This window comes from Cnephaeus nilssonii, assembly GCF_951640355.1.
Source record: "Cnephaeus nilssonii genome assembly, chromosome: 6".
In the NCBI taxonomy this organism is placed as follows: domain Eukaryota; kingdom Metazoa; phylum Chordata; class Mammalia; order Chiroptera; family Vespertilionidae; genus Cnephaeus; species Cnephaeus nilssonii.
In genome coordinates, this window is record NC_137077.1 from 3,744,456 (window position 1) to 3,764,631 (window position 20,176).

The 20,176-nt window shown below is 55.6% G+C and overlaps 1 protein-coding gene across 3 annotated transcripts; it reads left to right on the forward strand.

The window, feature by feature from the left end:
• Positions 1 to 8,442: 8,442 nt before the first annotated feature.
• Positions 8,443 to 17,006, forward strand: CENPM (centromere protein M). 3 transcript variants are annotated; one of them, XM_079775716.1, is made up of 6 exons: positions 8,443 to 8,582; positions 9,981 to 10,060; positions 12,894 to 12,986; positions 13,812 to 13,891; positions 15,166 to 15,257; positions 16,388 to 17,006. In XM_079775716.1, the coding sequence occupies exons 1-6, from the start codon at positions 8,526 to 8,528 to the stop codon at positions 16,526 to 16,528; spliced, it is 543 nt and encodes a 180-aa protein (XP_079631842.1). In that variant the 5' UTR covers positions 8,443 to 8,525; the 3' UTR covers positions 16,529 to 17,006. The 3 variants fall into 3 exon arrangements, with proteins under 3 accessions (XP_079631842.1, XP_079631844.1, XP_079631843.1); XM_079775718.1 differs by lacking the exon at positions 16,388 to 17,006 and adding an exon at positions 14,349 to 14,463 and having other exon boundaries at positions 15,166 to 15,237; XM_079775717.1 differs by lacking the exon at positions 8,443 to 8,582 and adding an exon at positions 8,872 to 8,956.
• The last annotated feature ends 3,170 nt before the right edge of the window (positions 17,007 to 20,176 follow it).

The window sequence follows — 20,176 nt, forward strand, 5'->3', positions numbered from 1 at the left end:
CCGTGAAGGGGGGCTGATGGCTCTGGCTCAGCCCGCTCGGGCACATGGCCTCGGGCAAGGCGCCTGCCCTCTCTGGGCCTCAGGCCTCCCCGAGGAAGGGGACCCTAACAGAGCCTCGTGGGGTTCCCGGAGGTGACTGCCCCTCAGAGCTCTCAGTAAAGGACAGCGTGGGCGATGCCTCCTCTCAGCTGCCCCAACTGCACCGTTAGTCCCAGGAGCTGCCGCCTGCCAGGCCCTCACAGATGGTGGGTCCCCGGCCACCCACACATCCTGGCAGGTGTGGCTGGTAAAAGTGGGGTGAAAAAACACCCATCCCCAGGGTGGGATTAACAGGGGCCACAGATGTGGCTCCGGAATTCAGGCCCATGCCCAATTTCATAATTACGAGAGTATGGATGCAGGCAAAAATCGTGGGCCTTGGTTTCCACATCTGTAAAATGGGAACAAAAATAATACCTAAGGTCATAGGGCTGTTGTGACCCTTTAAACGAATTAATTTATGTGAAATGCTTAGAGCCAGGGCCTGGCACATAAGTGTTATATAGTAAGTTTGTTCTTATTCTCTGAGCCTCAGTTTCCTTACCTGTAGAATGGGAATCAAAGTAGGTCCCACTTCCTAAGGTCATCGTGAATGTTTAACGAGACAATGCCTGAAGTGCATTGAGCACCAAGCTGCCCGGCATGGAACCAGCACTCAGTGAAGAGTCGCTACCGTATTGTCATTTCCAGGGAACCAGAGGCAGGGAACGGGGAGGTAGCAGGTGTCAGGAGCCGGGCAAACCAACGTTACAGACACCCAGACTGTTAGGACGGCCCCGGAGTGCTCACATGGCTCTCTGCCAGCCTCCCAGCCTCCCCGCCCACCCTAACGCCGTCCTGGGGAACTGCTCTCAGACCTCTGCACCTGTGTGTCCCCAGCCCCTGCCTCGGCACGCGCCTTCTTTCCCCCGCAATGGCCTTTGCATTCACGTTCACCTGGCAAACTCCTATTCATACTTCAAAAGCCAGATCACAGATCATCTCCAGAAATGGGGTAAAGCAGGACCATTTGACCCACCCTCAAACCCTTGGGAAAGCGCTCACAACCCTGACCAAGGCCGCTGGGCTGGGTGTGGCTGCCCACACTCGACAGAAACCGGGCCCAAAGAGGTTCACTCACTTGGCCTGGGTTACCCAACTGGGAGGCGACAGCCAGACCCCAAACCCCGGTGATGTCCTGAGGTCTGAGTCCTCCTGGGAGGGGAAGACACGAGCAGAGGCCCACCTCGGCCTGGCCTGTGGGGAGGGAAGGGGCGGGATGGATGGCCTCCAGGGCAGGCTGAGTGCAGCCCCAACTTCTGGGAGCTCCTCTCCAAGCTCCAGGCCTCTTGCACGCTGCTTGCAGGTGGGTCTGCGAGGTGGGCTGTGACCCAGAGGAGGGAGATGCTGCCTGCCTGTCCTGCGTCCATCGAAGCCCGTCCCTGCCCCCGGGGTCCCCGCTGGCTGTCTGAAGCGCGGGCCTGGCTTCACGTTCCCCAGGTGCCCTGCTCAGGGAGCAGTCAAGCGAAGAGAGCTTTGATGGCGCTGAGTCAGGCCAGCACGGCGGCCTCCTTTCCCGCTGCCTTGCTGGAACCCCAGGGAAAGTTCAGAGCTGCCTGGTGCTGCCTAGGTGGGGGGAGGTGGGACAGGGGGTCCCCAAGCAGACAGGCTGCTTCGAACGAGCCTGACTAAAACCAAGGTGGTTGGTGCCCCCTCCCCTGGCCCCAGCCAGGACCCCAGTCTCCTTTCAGCTTAAACATGAGCAGGGGGGCCCCGCAGGGCAGAAGTCATGCCCTGTGGAGCGGAGCCCAGGGTCCCCCAACCTCTCCAGCCCTCGGAACAGAACCCCAGGCACTCAGGGGCAGCCTGAGGGGCCCCGGCCCTGCGCCCGGCCCTCGGTGGACTGGCCTAGTCGAAGCAGAACACTCACAGGCCTCCTGTGTGACCTTGGGCCGATCCTCACCCTCTGGACCCCAGGGTTCCCCATGCACGGTGACGGGTGGGGGTCGGGGTTGTCGGATGATCTAGAAGGAATTTTCCAGTCCCGTTCCAGCCACGGTTCTGCACAGAACAGTGTGAGGTGGCAAAGCCCCTCTCCCTGCCTCCCGAGCCATTGACACCACGGGGCGCCCCACCCCCCGCGGCCCACAGACCCACCTCACGCCCTGCAGGTGCCTGTTCCGGGGGCTCTGCGCTCAGCACACCGCCTTGGCTTGGCTCAGCGGCTCGGCACTGGCCCGTGGACTTAGTCACGGCTGCTATCCCCAGAGTCACTGCCGGCTGCGGCCATCCTGGGTGCTGGAGGCAGAGAAAGGGCGAGGCAATGTCCCCCACGGGAGATAGAGCTTCCCAGGCCCAGGGCTTGGCGGGGTGGGGGGAGGCCAGAAGGGGACAGTCCTGGACTGGCTGGGCACCCTGGTACCTCGCCCTGCCCATCGGAGACCCTTCCCTCTGGCCCCAAACCTCAGGATGGCAGGAGGCGGGACCTGTCTCAGCCAATCAGCAGCCTAGCAGAGCAAAGGCTTTATCCTCCGTTGCCCAGGCAACTAGCCTTCTCTTCTGGATCCCCTCGCACTGTGCACGGGGTACAGAGATGACAGGCAGGGCGGGTTTGGGGGAATCCGGACAGGAGTGGGAGCCACCCAGCAGGCCGCTGGGCCCTCCAACTGGAGGTCTGGAGAGGAGGGGACCCCGACTGAGATAACTGGGAGGGTCTGGAGGCTTGCCCTTTGAAAATAGGGAGAGATTGGGCCCTGGCAAGTGGGTGGGGACACAAGCAGTGGAGCCAGTGAGGGAAGGCTGGTGGGGAAGGTGTGGGTGAGATGACTCTGGATCCCCCACCCTCTCCAGCATCTGTGGGGCAAAGAGGATGAGCTGGACTTCACAGAGAGATTTTCATTGACATATAAGGTGCATACAGGAAAATGCAAATCTTTACTTTATTTTATTTTTTTGTTAATCCTCATCCAAGGATATTTTTCCATTGACTTTTAGAGAGAGTGGGAGGGAGGGGGGGAGAGAGAGAAAAAAAACAAAACATCAATGTAAAAGAGACACATCGATTGGTTGCTTCCTGCACCCACCCCGACCGACCAGGGCTGGGGATCAAACCAGTAACCCAGGTCCGTGACCTTGACTGGGACTCAAACCTGAGATCCTTTGGTTCACGAGCCTGACAATCTAACCACTGAGCCAAACTAGCCAGGGCAAAAAAATGCAAATCTTCAGTGATGAATTTTTAAATGCAAATCTTAAATGCACGCACTTGTGCGACCACCACCCAGATCAATGTCTGGTATGTTTCCGTCACCCGAGGCAGCTTCCGCCTGCCTTTGCCAGTCAATACCTCCTTCCCACAGGCACTCGCTGATCTGACTTCTATCACCACAGATTAGTTTTGCCTGTATTGGAATTTCATATCCATGGGGTCACTCTTTGGTGTCTGGCGTGGCGCTCGGCACAATGCTTCTGCCCCTCGTTGATGTGGCACGGATCAGTGTACCACAACGTGCTTCTCTTTTCACCACGGAAGGGTGTTCGGGCTGTTTCCAGCGCTGGGCCATCGTGGGCAAAGCTGCCACGGCGCTTTCCCACAGCTTGGAGTGGGAGGGCAGAGAGGAGTTGGGGGACGGATGACAAAGGGGCAGAGAGAAACTCGAGGGGGGGGGGATGGTTTTGCTCATTATCCTGACCTTAGTGGTAGCATTCTAGGTGTACATATATGTCCTAACTTATCAAAGTGTATACTTTAAATATGTATCACTTATTATATGTCAACTATCTATATACATAAAAGCCCAGCAACCAGAATGGCAGAACAACCGGTTGCTATGGTGCACATTGTGGCAACCAACCGGCCTGATCCGGGCCCCGATCGGCCCCCCTGCAACCTCCTGTGGCCCCTTCCCTGGCCAGCCCCACCCCCGACCGGCCCCCCATCCTGATCAGGGGCGGGGCCAGCCAGCCAACCACCCACAGCCCCTCTCCCCTACCCACAGGCCCGATGGCCCCCATTGGGGCAGGCCACCAGACCCCACCCATGCACGAATTCGTGCACCAGGCCTCTGGTACTTTATTTTTAAAATTTTTTAAAATATATATTTCTTTATTGATTTCAGAGAGGAAGGGAGAAGGAGAGAGAGATAGAAACATCAATGATGAGAGAGAATCATCGATCAGCTGCCTCCTGCACGCCCCCCACTGGGGAACGAGCTCGCAACCCAGGCATGTGCCCTTGGCTGGAATCGAACCTGGGACCCTTCAGTCCACAGGCTGACGCTCTATCCACTGAGCCAAGCCGGCTAGGGCCTGGTACTTTAATAAATCTGTAAAAAATGGAATTGGTGGCCTTTAGATATTCTTTTAGCCTCATGATTCCTTTTTCTTTGTTTTGTTTTGTTTTGTTAATCTTCTCCTGAGGATATTTTACCATTGATTTTTAGGGAGAGTAGAAGAGAGAGGGAAAGACAGAGAGAAACATTGATGTGAGAAAACCACATCGATTGGTTGCCTCCTGCATGAGCCCTGACCAGGGCCCAGGCCAGGGAGGAGCCTGCAATCAAGGTACCTGCCCTTGACCAGAATCGAACCCAGGATCCTTTGGTCTGCAGGTCGATACTCTATCCACTGTGCCTAACCAGCTAGGGCCAGCTCAGGATGTTTTTTCTTTAAAAAAATATTTTTTTTTTTATTGATCTCAGAGAGGAAGGGAGAGGGAGAGAGAGATAGAAACATCAATAATGAGAGAGAATCACCGATCAGCTGCCTCCTGCATGTCCCACACTAAGGACCGAGCCTGCAACTCAGGCATATCCCCTGACCGGGAACCGAACCGTGACCTCCTGGTTCAGAGGTTGACGCTCAACCACTGAGCCACACCGGCCGGGCAGCTCAGTGTGTTCTTGATACTAAACCTCCAGGCCTAGATTGGCCTTCCTGCCAATCCCTACCTTTCATCGCAGTGGATGCTACACACAACTGTCTTCTGTTGCACTGTCCATGTGACAAGCACCAGGCCACCTGGCCGCCTCAGCCAGCGTCAGCTCCCAGCGCAATGCTGCAGGGGCTCCAAGGGATCCGTCACACGTCTTCGCCCTGCTGCTCCGGTGGCTGTCACCCCTGTGCTGCATTTGGCTGTCGTCATCTGCCCACACCGGCAGCTCCCTGGCGCGGGGATGACACCTCTGGTGCCAGGGTCACTCGCCCAGCACCCGCCTGGCCCAAAGCAGGCACTCAGCACACATCGACTGCAGGGCTCTCAGCTCCGTCCCGTCTAGAAAGTGCTGACCAGGGTCCAGAGTTTTTCCATGACTCTCAAGGGCCTCAGTCACCTGGGCGTCGGCCCCGGCCTCCTTGCTGCTCCTCAGAAGTGTCAGGAATGCTCGCCGGTGTCTCAGCACTGGCTGCTCCTTCAGCCTGAGGATGCTCCTTCAATACAGGCCATTGGCTCCTCTCACTGCGTTCAGGCATCTGCTCCTTCAGCCTGAGGATGCTCCTTCAATACAGGCCATTGGCTCCTCTCACTGCGTTCAGGCATCTGCTCCTTCAGCCTGAGGATGCTCCTTCAATACAGGCCATTGGCTCCTCTCACTGCGTTCAGGCATCTGCTCCTTCAGCCTGAGGATGCTCCTTCAATACAGGCCATTGGCTCCTCTCACTGCGTTCAGGCATCTGCTCCTTCAGCCTGAGGATGCTCCTTCAATACAGGCCATTGGCTCCTCTCACTGCGTTCAGGCATCTGCTCCTTCAGCCTGAGGATGCTCCTTCAATACAGGCCATTGGCTCCTCTCACTGCGTTCAGGCATCTGCTCCTTCAGCCTGAGGATGCTCCTTCAATACAGGCCATTGGCTCCTCTCACTGCGTTCAGGCATCTGCTCCAACATCACCCGCTTCCAGAGGCCTCCTCGGACCTAACGCAGCGTCTTCCCACGCACCTCTGCCTATCCCCTCGCCTGCCTTACTTTACTTTCAGAGCACCCATGACCACCTGACTCCTGGAGTCCCCTCCAGCCCTCTTGCCATTAGGGAATCAAAGCCTCCTCTGTGCTGGGTTCCATGAAGCCATTAACTTCCAGCTCTTTCTAAGCGAGGTATTACTTTCATCTGCAGTGAGAAGAATTTAGGTTCAACCGAGAGGGTGCATCTGCTCTCCCGATGTCACAGCAATGCGCACACTGGAGGTCTCGGTCTGACTTCCCCAGCACAATAATGTCCGATCCATCCATGTTCTTAGGGCGGGGCATTGACTATAAATCAATCCATTCACTCCACAAATATTTATTGAGCAACTACCATGCATCAGACACACACATCCCCCCTCCACACACACTGCTTTTCAGAGAGATTAGAAAAAAGGGAGGGAGGGGAAGAGAGACAGAGGAGAGAGAGAAACATCGATGTGAGAGAGACACATCAATTGGTTGACTACTGAACAAGCCCCAACTGGGGCCAGGGATCAAACCTGCAACCCAGGTACGTGCCCTTGACCAGGAATCGAATCAGTGACCTTTCAGTGCTCTAACCGCTGAGCACACTGGTCAGGGCTGTACCAGACACTTTTTAAAGTGCTGGGCATACAAACTGGCAGTCTCTGCCCTCTTGTGTTCTCGTTGCAAAGATAAGGAGCAAGTAATTATATAACTGTTGGGAGAAGCCATCTGCCGTGGGCCCTGAGCATCCCTGAGTCTGCCAAAAAGCAAGACCCCTGCTCTAACCGGTTTGGCTCAGTGGATAGAGCGTCGGCCTGCGGACTGAAGGGTCCCAGGTTCAGTGCCGGTCAAGGGCATGTACCTTGGTTGCGGGCACATCCTCAATAGGAGGTGTGCAGGGGGCAGCTGATTGATGTTTCTCTCTCATCGATGTTTCTAACACTCTATCCCCCTCTCTTCCTCTCTGTAAAAAGTCAATAAAATATATATTTTTAAAAAACATTTAAAAAAACAAACAGCAAGACCCTGAAAGCTCTCTGCCCAGGCCATTTCTCAGGGCTGTGTTTACAGCCGGCAACCTTGAGGAATGAGGTAACGTCTCCCCCGGGGAAAAGAACAGGCCTCCCACTCACTATAAAAGCAGCGACCCTCAGATCCTGTAATGTCACCCACAGGCGCACAGGCATCCGTGACGGGTCCTTTGTGGGGGCTGCAGGACATGGGGAACTGACACAAACACAAAGCCCTGACTACTGCTTTTACCGAGTAATAAAGTCCTTTGTCTCTTACCAAGGAGCCGCATGGCTTCTGCCAGCATCCATGGAATCGTAAGACCATGACCAAACCATAGTGAGCAGTTTATTAGTTTGTAAGTATGGTAAAGTCTCAGAGGCTGCACAGTTTTTGATGATGTATTAAGTGGGGATTAGAGCTATTGAGAAAACAGAGCAGAAAAGGGTCGATAGGGAGTATGGAGGGGCTTGCTTGCTATTTTATTTATTTAGTCATAATTGATTTTAGAGAGAGAAAGGAGGAGAGAGTGAGCGAGTGAGAAGTTTGTTGTTCCGCTTATTTATGCTTTCATTGGTTGACTCTTCTATGTGCCCTGACTGGGGATGGAACCCACAACCTTGGCTTATTCAGAAGATGCTCTAAGCAACTCGGCTACCCGGCCAGGGCGTGGGACTTGCTATTAGAGAGAGGTAATTAAGAAAGACCCCTCTGATAAGGTGACACTGCAGCGGAAGCATGAATAAGTGAGGAAACAAGCAATGTGACTACCTGAGAGAAGAGCATTTCAGCCAGAGGGGACCACAGGGGCAAAGGTCCTGAGGTAAGAGGACACTCTGAGCATTTGGGAAACAGCCTGATGGCCCCTGTGGCTAGAGGGCATGTTAGACAGAGAGGAGCTGAAGACGAGGTCAGGGAGCTGAGCAGGAGATGAGGCTGGGGCCCGAACACGCCGAGCCTCAAAGCCTGTGCAGCGGTGAGTGCGTGTCCTGTGAGATGGGAAGTCCTGGTGGGTTTTGATGAGAGATGTGGCCTATTCGGATTTCTGCGGTAAAAGTGTGGCTCTGATTGCTGTGTGTAGAACAGCCCGGAGCCCTGGGGACCAGGCTGCAATCGGGGAGCCAGTGAGAAGGCTGTTATAACTGTCCCAGTAGGCGAAGGCCGTGGCTTGCCTGGTGGTAGTGGAGGTCGTAGGCGAGGCGGTGAGAAGCGGTCAACTTCTGGATCCATTTTAAGATGAGAGTCCACGGGCTTAATTAAGGACTGGTTGTGGGTTGAGGCGAAGAGGAGCCAAGAACGACCCCACGGTTTTGTTCTGAGCAGCTGCAAGGTCGGTGGATGAGCATAAATGAACGACTGGGTCACTGCACACCTTCTTTCCCCAGAGTCGGGGCCAGGGCTGGAGCACCGGCTCCGAAAAGGAGGTAGCGGTTCCTTTAAAGGGCGCCGCGACGGGAAACCCCGCCCCGGGAGGGTCACGTGCCCCTCGGGAGCACTAGGGCGGGGCCACAGCGGGGTTTGAACGTCAGGCGCGCACGACTGGAGCGGCGGTTCGGCCAGCGGCTGGGATGTCGGTGTTGCGGCCGCAGGACCAGCTGCCTGGCCTGAACGCGGCCACCATCTTGGTAGGCGCCAGCAGCCCCGCTTCCCCCGCGCGCCTCCCCTCCCTGGCGGTGCTTCAGGGCCCCGTTCTCTGCGCTCTTCGGGGGGCGGGCGCGCGCTGTTCCGGAAGAGGTGGTGGGCGGGAATAGCCATATTCTGCCCCAATCGGAATAGCCGCTCTCTGAGGCGGAAGGACGCCCCCACCAATAGGTGCGCGGCGGGCTTTTTTCCCGGTTTCTGGTTGGTTTCTGGCCCGGAGGCTGCGTTCCAAGCCGGGCAGGGACTTGCTATTTCGGAGTCTGAGTCTGGCCTCCCGGAGTGGCCAGGCTGTCAGAGGAGGAGGGTCCGGAAAGTAGCCAGTGCCGAGCGGGAAGGCCCGGAGAGGGTGTAGACTAAGGTGACCAGATTTTAACATTGGTAAAGCGGGACACCATTGGACGCGGGGGGGGGAGGGTTCTTGATTAAAAATTTGGTCTATATGGAGCAACAAAAATTTTCATAGAACGCAAAAATAGTATTGTAATATATTTTTTTAAGTTTCAACATAAGTATAATTTACAAATATAAAAAATAAAAAATTATGTATAGTAGTATTTTATTCTTTGGCATATTTCTCATTTGAGTGAATTTTTTTTAGTAGATTGCTGTCGTTGTTTAAAAGGTCATGAATTTGCCGTAACGTAAGTCGTAAGTGTCACTTTCAAGGCTGGCGCTAGACTTTTTGCCGCCACTATAAAATATAAATAATACGAGTACTGTCTGCTAAATTCAAGAAAATGTATGTATTTATGAAATAAATAAATAAGTTACTTACCTAAATTATCTGAATAGCTGATTTGTAATGACATCACTTGTTTAACTAGCTTACTAGCACGCAGTACGATGTGTATCGGCTGAGAGACAGTTACAAAATGTTTTCGTCGTTGCCAATCCCAAAAAATGCCATTTTTCATTAAGTCCAAACAATGGTGGTCGAATTCTAACAACTGATCAACAATGCGAACTTTGATAAGCAGTTCTCGATAATCAGTTCTCAACAATTATTTGTTATTAAGTTTAACATTATAAAATTAACAAAAATAATATAAAACTCATATCCTGGCTAAATAGCCACATGGCCGCCGAAAACCGTATATTCCCTTCCCGTTTTCCCGCCGTTCCCTAGCTTGTCGTGCATTCTTTCCAAAAATCGGGGCTTCTTTAAAACGCCGCGGGACGCGGGACAAATTGTTAAAAAGTGGGACGTCTGGTCACTTTAGTGTAGACCTCAGGCGCTCAGCCTGTGCCTGGCGGAGTCTTCTTTCGGTAAATGGCGCCCTGTGCGCAGGAGCCAGATTGCTGGGGGTCGTGGCCGCCTTCGGTCGGTGCCCGGATCCCCATGTCCTCCAGAGGGACATCGGCCGCCTTCTCTCTCTGGGCAGCTGGTGGGCAAGGAGGATGCTCTTCTGCAGCAGCTGGCCGACTCGATGCTCAGGGAGGACTGCGCCTCCTCGCTGAAGGTGTAAGTAGCAGAGGCTGGGGGTGTCCGATCGCTCGGCTGTGGTCTGAGCTCTGGCCTGGGCAGGAGGGAGAGCCGAGGAGCCGCCCGGGTGGAGAGGCGGGCCCCGGTGGAGTGGGTGGGCCAACCCCTTAACCTTCCTGAACCGCGCGGCCTGCCTCGCTGACCCTGCCCGCACGTGGTAGAGCCCTGTCTAAGGTATCCTCCATCACTCCCGGTCACGCACTTGTTCTCTAACACTTGGCACCATAAGAAACTTCCTTGGTCGCTGTTCGTTTACTTGTTTCCAGTCTACCAGGCCACGGACCCCATGGCCAGTCCCTTGAGGGCAGGGACTTTGACTTTTGTTCTCTGGTGCCTCCCCAGTGTCTTGAGCAGTGAGGATGTGCCCTCCAAATCTGGAGAAAAAATGACTAAGGAAGTATACTTTGTTTTCATTCTTCTAACTGATGGGAAGTGGAAACAGCTGCTCAGGGAGTCAAGTGACTATGTCTGTGGGTGTTGCTTGCCCTGGTAGGAAGATAAGCGTCCAGGTCCATGGTGAAGGAGTATGACCCAGATCTAAAGGGCGTTTCCTCCATGGGAACTGGAAATGGCCCTTGCTAGGTAGAATAAACCTGTTACAGCACCTGAATGATCTCTGATGAGGGAACATGATCTTCTTCTTCTAAATATCTGTGCTTGACCCATCTTGCCAGTCTCTTGGGCCGCAGAACGTCAAACACCACCAACAATCTCAAAGCCATAGCTTAGAAATAGGAAAGGATTTTTAAAAATAATTCATTTAATTGGCATCAGGGTAAATGGAAAATGTGGACAAAATTGCCTGCATTGAGCAAGACAGAAAGAAGTGTTGTGGAAACGCTTGCCAAAAAGGGTAAGTCACATGACATGCAGAAATCTGATGAAGAACCCACTCTGGAAAAAGAAGAACGCTCCTTTTTGAGTATTTTGTGCCATTGAGAAATGTAATAAGAACCTGAGTTTTTAAGAGTCATTCAAAAACCAAATAATAAAACAACGGAATGAGAGGAAAAGGGAGGTTGCTGAGCTAAGGGCAAAAAAGGACCAAAAATAATATCCTATGGGATCTAACAAATAGGAACAGCAAGAATCAGAATAGATGTGGTTGAGCACTTAATTGCTTACAAAGAAGGAAGATTTGAGAAAATCACAGCAAGTGTTCAAAGATATAATAGAAGAAAACTCCCCTGAAGTGAGTGAGGAGTTTAATTTTTCCATTAAAAAGGGAATATAACAAAAAATAATTTAAAAAAGGGAATATATACCTTATTCCAGGAAAAACAGACACAGCATTTGTGTCAAGTTAAATTGTTGAACTTTAAGGGAAAATGATTCTTCAGACTTTTCGGCAGGAAAGGCAAATCATCCACGTGATCATCTGTTCAAGCTGTTGCCAGGTATTCCCAGCTTCTGCATTTGGAGCCTGTAGCAGGTTTCGGAATTGCACTTTTTGGCCTTTTGTGGTTGTGTGGAGCCATGTGACTGGTTCTGGCCAATGAGGTATAAGCAGAAAAATGATCGTCTCTTTATTGGTGAGCTATTTAATTGATAGTGAGAGCCTCCTCAGAGCCCTTTGCCTCTCCCATGGCGACCAGCAGTGTTCCAGAGTGGCAACTTCATCAGCCTAGGTCCAAGGTTATAGCTAGAGCAAAATGTAAGCATATATACTAATAGCTCTCATTTTTTCATAATAGAGACTCAAGCCAATATAGATAAAATTGAAACATATAGTTTCAAATGATAACAACTTATTAATTTTTTTCATAATTTTTTCTCAATTCAGTTCTTTCAGGAAACAATCTTTGTGATTAAAAATAACTTATCTAAGTTCATGTATTTTTTTTAGTTCTACTTTAGTTATTTTGCTTTCATTAAATGCAAATAAAATTAAATTAATACTATTATCCTATTTTTAGATATCTATTCTAATGTCTGAATGTGTATAGTATGTTGTGTACATGAAGAGATGTTCAGAAAAATGCTCAATGTTAATTAATAGTAATTTCTAGGTAACTGGACTTTTAGGAGTGGGTGGTGTTTTTGTTTGTTTTTTAAATATATTTTTATTGATTTCAGAGAGGAAAGGAGAGGGAGAGAGAGAGAAATATCAATGATGAGAGAGAATCATCAATTGGCTGCCTCCTACATGCCCCCTACTGGGGATCAAGCTGGCAACCCAGGTGTGTGCCCTGACCAGAAATTGAACTGTGACTTCCTGGTTCAGGTGACCACGCTCAACCACTGAGCCAGACGGGCTGGGCAGTCCTTTTTGATGTTTCCTGAATTATAAGGTAGGGGATGGGAGGAGCTGGGCAATAGGAATACACGGAAATGGACAGAAATAGAGGGTTCAAGAGAAACCTTCAGGTGGGTATCTGACAACCAGGGCCCAAGTCCAGGAGAATGATGAGGTGATTTATCCGAGGTCACACAGCTGATAATTTGCAGAACTGAGATTTGACCCCCCTTCTGTCACCCTGCAAAGGAGTTCAGTCTCAGCCCCTAATCTTCACAGTTCAGCACCCGTCTCTGAGCCTGGCCTCCCTCCCAGCATGCAGCGTAGCTGGCTAGCCCATGCCATCTTCTACCCAAAGCTCCCTCTTACCAAGGCGGCTACTGAACAGAACTCGTTTCTGCCAGAGGCGTCAGGAGAAAGTAATCTGGGGGAGCAGCCCTGCCCTGCCCCCTGCTCACCTGGGGAGCCTTGCCCAGAAGGACATCCGGTGAAGAGGTCGGGCGCCTCGGACAGCGTGTGAAGGTCACGGGAACGTGGATGCGTGTATCTCTAGTCCCGCGGTTTCTTGTTTTTCAGCCACTTGGCCCATTCCCTCCCTCTGCCCTCCGATGTGAACCGCCCCCGGATTGACCTGATTGTGTTTGTGATCAACCTTCACAGCAAATACAGGTGAGAGCCAGGCGGTGGGGCGGTCGGGGCTCAGGTGGCCCTGGCTTAGGGGTGTGCTGGGACAGTGACGTCACTTACGATGGGAAGGAGAGGAGGGAGGAAGAGGCTGCCTGGGGTTAACCTAGAGGGTGAGGAGGGCGAGCCAGTGGCCAGTGCAAGATGTTTGGAAGACACTGATGAATCCCAGCAGGGTCCCCTGTCATTTAACTAATGCCCTCTGAAGTTCCCTCGGTCCCTGGCAGCGGGCACAGAGATGAAAGAAACAGACCCCTGGCCTCAGTGTGCTCCTAGTCCATTGCAGGAGGAGGCGGGACTTTCGAACACTTGTGAGAGCCCACACAAGACCTCTGACGCTCAGGACTTAGTCAGGGTAGACTTTCTGGTGGAGGTGACACCTGATAGATGAGACGGACTTGGCCAGGTAAAGATGGGAGTGAGCACCGTGTTCCAGGTGAAGAGTTCGTGTAAAAAGGATAGTGTGTTTAGAAGAAAGACTGTTAAGGCCTGTGGGGGATCAGGAGCCCAGTCTGGTGTGGGGCCATGGCAGAGGCAGCAGGAGTGGCCCGGCCTGGCCTCCCTATGGTGCTGGCAGCCTGTGGAGCGCAGGGGGAGGTCTGCCCGCTCCCTCCTGGGGGGCGCAGACGGAGGTGTAATTAAAAGTAGTTTGACACAATGAAAGGACAGAGGATTCCAATACTCTGGGCAGAGTCCTGTCACCTCCTCAGTCTCTGGCCGCTCTGGATGGGATGAGAGGAGGCGGGGGCGGGGCGGGCACTGCCTTCTCTGTTGTAAGGTTTGTTTTCTCGCCCTGGCCTGGCCTCCCAGCCTGCAGAACGTGGAGGAGTCCCTGCGCCATGTGGACGCCACCTTCTTCCTGGGGAAGGTGGGCTTCCTGGTCACGGGCGGTAAGTGCGCCCCTCGCCCGCCGAGGGCCGTGTGCCGTGCGCCCTCCTTGCTGAGGCGCCTGGCCGATGGGAGGAACGGGCCTTGGAATCTGACCTGCCGTCGGTCTTTCTAAGAGCACCTCTGAGCAGGGCATTCCGCGGAGTCAATTCTGCTGAGATCCTTGCTTGGAGTGGCCGAGTGGTTTCAGAGTAAAACCCAAACTCCTGTCAAGGCGCAGCGTGTTCTGCAGCGTGGCCTCTGCCTTCCCGCCCGCCTCCCCCCTGACTCTCCCGCTCTGGTTCAGCCTGTGGCTCTCTGAGCAAGTCCTGCTGTCTCCGCGCTGTTCCTAGCAGTGGGGACAGTGCCCGCTAAGCTTCCCTGAGCACTCACCGCCCAGACACTGCTCTGAGCACGTGCTTCTGTGTCACTCCTCTTCACAAGCAACCCTTCGAGGTGGGTGTTCTCTCTCCTTTGTAGCTGAGGAGACTGGTCAGGAGGTGACGTTACCTGCCCAGGGCCCCAGAGCAGAAAGTGGGAGAGCTGAGGTTCACACCTAGACAGTCATATTCCTGAGCCATGCCGCTTCTCTCAGGTACTCTTCCTCGTCCGTCCAGCTAACCCCTCTTTTCCGCGTCCTGGGGAAGGCCGCCCTGACCAGCCCTGCAATCTGGGCCCTCCGGGTACCCATCCCGCACGGATGGTGTGTCTGAGCTGAACTGTGAGCCCCTTTTGGGGAGGGCCTGGCACAGTTTATTTTCAAAAGCATTGGTAGCCCTGGCCAGTGTGGCTCGGTTGGTTGGGCGTCATCCCTTGCACCAGGTTCCATTCCGGGTCGGGGCACACGCCCAGGTTGTGGGCTCGATCCCCAGTAGGGGGTGTGCAGGAGGAAGCCAATGGATATTTCGCTTTCACATCAACATTTCTCTCTCTCTCCCTGTTCCTTCCCCCTCTCTAAAAAACTCAATTAAAAAAAATTTTTTTTAAATGAAAATAAAAAGCGTTGGTGAATAAATGAGTGCCCGGTCACTTATATATCAGTTCACCGAGTCTCCATAGTAACTCAGTGGGGCTGCTGTCATCCTCACTTTATAGACGAGGAAGCCATGTTTTCAGAGCCCTTTCTGCCTTGTCTGCTAACTTGATCTCAGAGCCCTGAAGAGAAGGTGACAGGATTGTCACCCCTGACTAGTCAGAGACTGAGGCCCCGAGGCGGAAGTGGGCTGCTTTGCCCAGGGTTCCTCAGTGGCCGCCGGCAGGGGGCGCTCACAGCGTAGCACTCTCCGCCTCTTTGCAGCCGGGCGGGACAGCCACTGCAGCGTCCACCGGAACACCGTGCTGAAGCTGGCCCGAGCCTACCGGAGCCCCCTGCTCTTCTGTGACCTGGAGGTGAGGACTGGTCCGGGCGCAGGGAGCGGGCAGTCAGCGCTCGGGGGGCTGTTTCGAGGATCCCGAGTATCGGGGATCAGGGGTTCTGGAGCCTGTGGACCCCTCTGATCTGAGAGTAGAATTCAGGGGACCTGTGAACTTGGGCGAGAAAAACTTATTTTACTTTACTGACCTCTAAGTGAAATTGAGCATCCTGGGTGTAGGCAAGAGCCGTCATTAGTTTTAGCAGACTCTGTGACTGTTGCCAAAAGAAAGGGCAGGTGCATGTGGGTGCTGACCTTGTGGCGGGTGGTGCCGTTCTGTGTGTGGCCAGTAGGTGGCAGGCCACGCCAGCCCTGGGCTACCCTGCGCCTGAGAATTGAGAGAAGGTCTGCGGCCTGCTGTCTGTCTGCAGCCGCAGACCACTGAGAACGGACCTGGCTTCCCTGTTCCCTGGGAGGAAGCCCCAGTGCGGGACGGTCTTCCCCCTCCTGCCCGTGTGGTCTTTCAGGGCACACGCCTCTGCATAACCAAGTTTGGGCCTCGCCATCGTTTGAGGCCTTTGCGTGGCAGAATTATCACCCCATTTTACACATGAGGAAACCCACTCGGCGAGGTGTGGGATGTGCCCAGTGAAATGAGGTTCTGGCCCTGCCATAGGGCCCCGTGCTGCTCCCTGAGAGCACAAATGAGTCAGGCCCTGGCCCTCCTCTCAGAATGCAGTGAGCCGGACCGACATGTCGTCCATGCAGAGAAGGGCTCGTCGTCTCAGCTGTCCCTGAGGGTGCTGGAGGGACTCATAAGCTGAGATGGTGCAAGCTGCGTGGAGAGGTGTGCTGTGGACAGGGTCATGGCTGTGGACAGGGTCATGGCTGTGGACAGGGTCATGGCTGTGGACAGAGTTACGGCTGTGGACAGGGTCATGGCTGTGGACAGGGTCATGGCTGTGGACAGTTACGGCTGTGGACAGGGTCATGGCTGTGGACAGGGTCATGGCTGTGGACAGGGTCATGGCTGTGGACAGGGTCATGGCTGTGGACAGGGTCATGGCCGTGAGGGGCCGTGGTGCCCTGAGCTGTCCCCACGTCTCCGACCCCAGCCCCCTCGGGCAGCCTGTGTGGCCGCTCTGACCTGCTCTGCTCTCCCCGCAGGTGGAAAGCTTTCGAGTCTCCATGGCGCAGCGCCTGGTCCGCATGCTGCAGGTCTGCGCGGGCCACGTGCCCGGCGTCTCGGCCCTGAACCTGCTGTCCCTGATGAGGAGCTCAGAGAACCCCTGCCTGGAGGACCTGTGAGGGCCGGGGGCAGCGGTCACTTCCCCACAGGACCCGAACTCTGTGCTCCCGCAGGAGGGCCGGGGAGCCCCACGGGTGGAGCAGGCCACTCCCACGCTCTCTCCAGCGGAGCCTGTCTCTGTCCATCGGACACGGTCCATTTCCACTCAAGGCTTCATTTGAACAAAGAGTCTGTGACTAAAAACAGTCAGAAATGCATTGGTCTCATCCACCGCTTTGATTTTGCAGAAGAACTGACTCAGAACAATTACGCGTAGGGTGGGGGAGGGGACCCTGGCCTCCAGGAGCCCAGGCTGACTCCACATCCGGGCCCTGCCATTCTTGGAGAACCTGCTTGTTGCCCCTTGGAGCCTCAGTTTCCCCGGGTGAAACGAGCTTGTTCTCCCTTGTCGCGCTGTGGGGACTGAATGAAATGACAGCGGCCAAGGGCCCGAGCTGGTGTGCCCTGTGCTTGCTCATGTGCGGATGATAAATTGTGTTAATGCCTCGCACGGGCCCAGGGAAGCACTCGATGAATGGTGACTATTACTTGATTTCACACAGAGCTGAGTGCAAACCCTGGTGCAAACCCGGGATTGCACGTGGGATTCCCGGGGCGCGAGGGGAGTGAGGGGAGCTGGTTTCTGGGTTGGCAGCGGGAGGCTGTGCGTGACCACTGCCTGCCTTCCCCCTGGGGTCTGAGTAGAACCTGGGGGAGTGCCAGGGCTGGAGTCAGGAACCCTGTCAGCCAGGAGCCGGGGGCGGGTAGGAGGTTTGTGCCGGGACCTGCCCTCCATCCTGCTTGATGCCCCGGGCAGTGCCAGCCCCGCAGGGGCTCTGCTCTGGCGGCAGCGTCCCAGCCAGAGCTCGTGGTCTCACTGGAGGGGCCAACTTGAAACTGTTCCGAGGGTGGGGCCCGCCTTGCCCTCGCCATGGCGTTCTTCCAGAACCAGCCCCGCGCCCGCCCTGTGCTCAGGTTGCAGACACCTGCCTGTCTCGGAGGCAGCCTCCTGGGCCCCCCGAGCGCCTCAGCTGCGTAGGCTTCCGGCTGAGGCCCCGATGTCCCCGGACCTCGGGGGGCACGTCACGCTCTGCGGAGCCCTTCTCAGTCACCCGTCTCCTCCCAGCAGGCCTGCGAGCTGGATGTTCCCCATTTCACAGTGAGCGAAACTGAGACATGTGATCAGAGGTGTGTCCACAGCCTCAGCCGCTCGGGGCAGAGCCCACCCCTGGCCGCAGCCCTCGGCTTTTTCCTCCAGTTTTCTTGTTAGTTTTTAATGTTTGTATTGATTTCAGAGAGAAAGGGAGAGGGAGATAGGAACATCAATGACGAGAGAGAATCCTCTCTCTTATCAGATGCCTCCCGCACACCCCACCCTGGAGATCGAGCCCGCAACCCGCGTGTGCCCTGACTGGGAATTGAACCGTGACCTCCTGGTTCACAGGTCGAAGCTCGGCCACTGAGCCACACCGGCCGGCTCTAGTTGCTTTCTTACTTGGCTAGCTGGTGAACCAAGGCTTGGGCATCTGCTCGGCAGGCCCTGAGCTGGGAACACAGAGGTGGACGTGGGCCTGGGGCCTGTGCCTGGGAAAGCGGCCGCTGGGGGCGGGGGGGGGGCAGTCTAACCGTCGCTCCCCCATGGGGGTCTGCCCCTCAGGACAGGACTGCGGGGCCCCCGGCACAGGGGAGCCTTCGAGGAGGAGAGGGTGAGCGGGGAAGGAGCCCGAGCCAGGCGGTGGACCAGCCAGCCTACCCCCGGGCGTCACTTTTTGCTGGAGACCAGGGAGCTTCCCTCCTCCCTCCCCAGCTCCCCAGCCAGCGCGGGCACACCTCTCTCCAGTCCTGTGCCATGTTTTCTTTGCCACCTGGTGCCCTTGAACGAGAGAAGTGGCACCTCAGCCGAGGACCTGGAAGCCGTCCAAGTGTCAGGCAGGGGCGGGGGGGGGGGGGGGGGACGGGGGGGAGGGGAGACACGATGCTGTCCCTGCTGCCAGCACCTGTGAGCCTGCGGGCTGGGACCCAGCAGCCACCTCGCCTCCCATGGAGCTGAGCCCCCTCCCGCAGCCAGGGCCTCCGGGCGGGGTCACAGGTTCTTTTGTCACCTCGGGCCACCTGGTGTGGGCAGCCCCCCCCCCCCCCCCGGGCCTGCCCAGGACTCGCTTTTGCTAGGACGGCCCAGGCCCAAGGATCCCGGCCTTGGGTACTTCCCAGCTGCTAAGGCGGCAGGGCCTCGTGGTGAGGAGGGGGCTCGGCATGGCACCTGTCTCCCCGCCCCGGCAAAGGCAGGGCAGCCTGGGCTGTCGGAGGGGAAGTGATGCAGTGGGAAAGGCCTGGCCTCCAGGCCTCCCTCGGGGTCTGGCCAACCTGCAGTGTCACCTGGTGCAGCCACTTCCCGTCCCTGAACCCCAGAGCCTCGAGGTTCTTGTGCGGCTCAGGAAGCCCGAGTCTGACCCACCCCCCGCCCGCTGTCCCATGTCTGTCCGCAGACAGTGGCCCCGGAGGGTCTGTGGTAGGCGAGGGGAGCTGGGAGTTCAGAGCTGAAGCCCCGCCGCAGTGTACCCCACCCCCACAGCTTGTGCTGGGCCAGGCCCACCTGGCAGGACTCCGATACAAAGGGACCCTCTCCACCGTGCCCGCTGGCGTCACCCCCTTCCCGCAGCCTCCCCTGGGCCCTAGCGGGCAGGCAGTGAGTCATTGTGAAAGGACTTCATTCAGACACTTGCAGACCCGAGGGGTGGGGGAGGAGGGGCCGAAGGAGACGGGTGGGCTACCAGGCCCTGCACCCCCAAAGCTGAGTCCCTCCCGAGTGTGACCCTATGGACTGGGGTCTCTGAGGACCAGCTCTGGGAGGGACAGTGGGTGGGCAGTCCCCAGTGCCCCACACCTGGATGGGAGGCAGCCTTCCTTGGGGCTAAAGCCAAACGCTTGGGGGGAGTTAGGGGGGCTAACATCTGGTACTTGCCTGGTTTGACTGATGATGACCCTGCAAAGCCAAGGCCAGAGGGGTTCCCCCCTACTATGCCCAGCTGCAGGCCCCTCCAGGGCCATCCTCTGCTGAGAGGGCGAGGACCCCAGACAGGTGTCGGTTGAGGGGCGTTGGGAGAACACGGCCCCGGGGCTGCCTGGCTCATCCCTTAACCTTCTGAGCTTGCTTTCCTCTTTGTAAAGTAGGATCTGCCCTAACCGGTTTGGCTCAGTGGATAGAGCATCGGCCTGCGGACTCAAGGATCGCAGGTTCAATTGCGGTCAAGGGCATGGACCTTGGTTGCGGGCACATACCCAGTAGGGGGTGTGCAGGAGGCAGCGGATTGATGTTTCTAACTCTCTATCCCTCTCCCTTCCTCTCTGTAAAAAATCAATAAGAAAAATATATTTTTAAAAAAATAAATAAAGTAGAATCTGATGCCACCTCCCCACAGCGGTGAGGCCAGGGGTGCGGGCACAGGGCCAGGGCGGTTCCATCCTCCGTGAACGGTGTGGCCCCAGGCCTCGCCGCTCCTCCCCAGGTGTCCTCAGGGGTCACCCTCATTTCTGTCCCCCTGTTCCAAGGTCTGGCCAGGCCTTCCCTGACTCGCTGGCCCCCCAGGCACCCTTCCCTCCGGAACATTTCTCCCAGGTCCTCACAGGCTAAATGGCGGCACTGTTTGGGTTTGGTCTCTGGTTCCCTG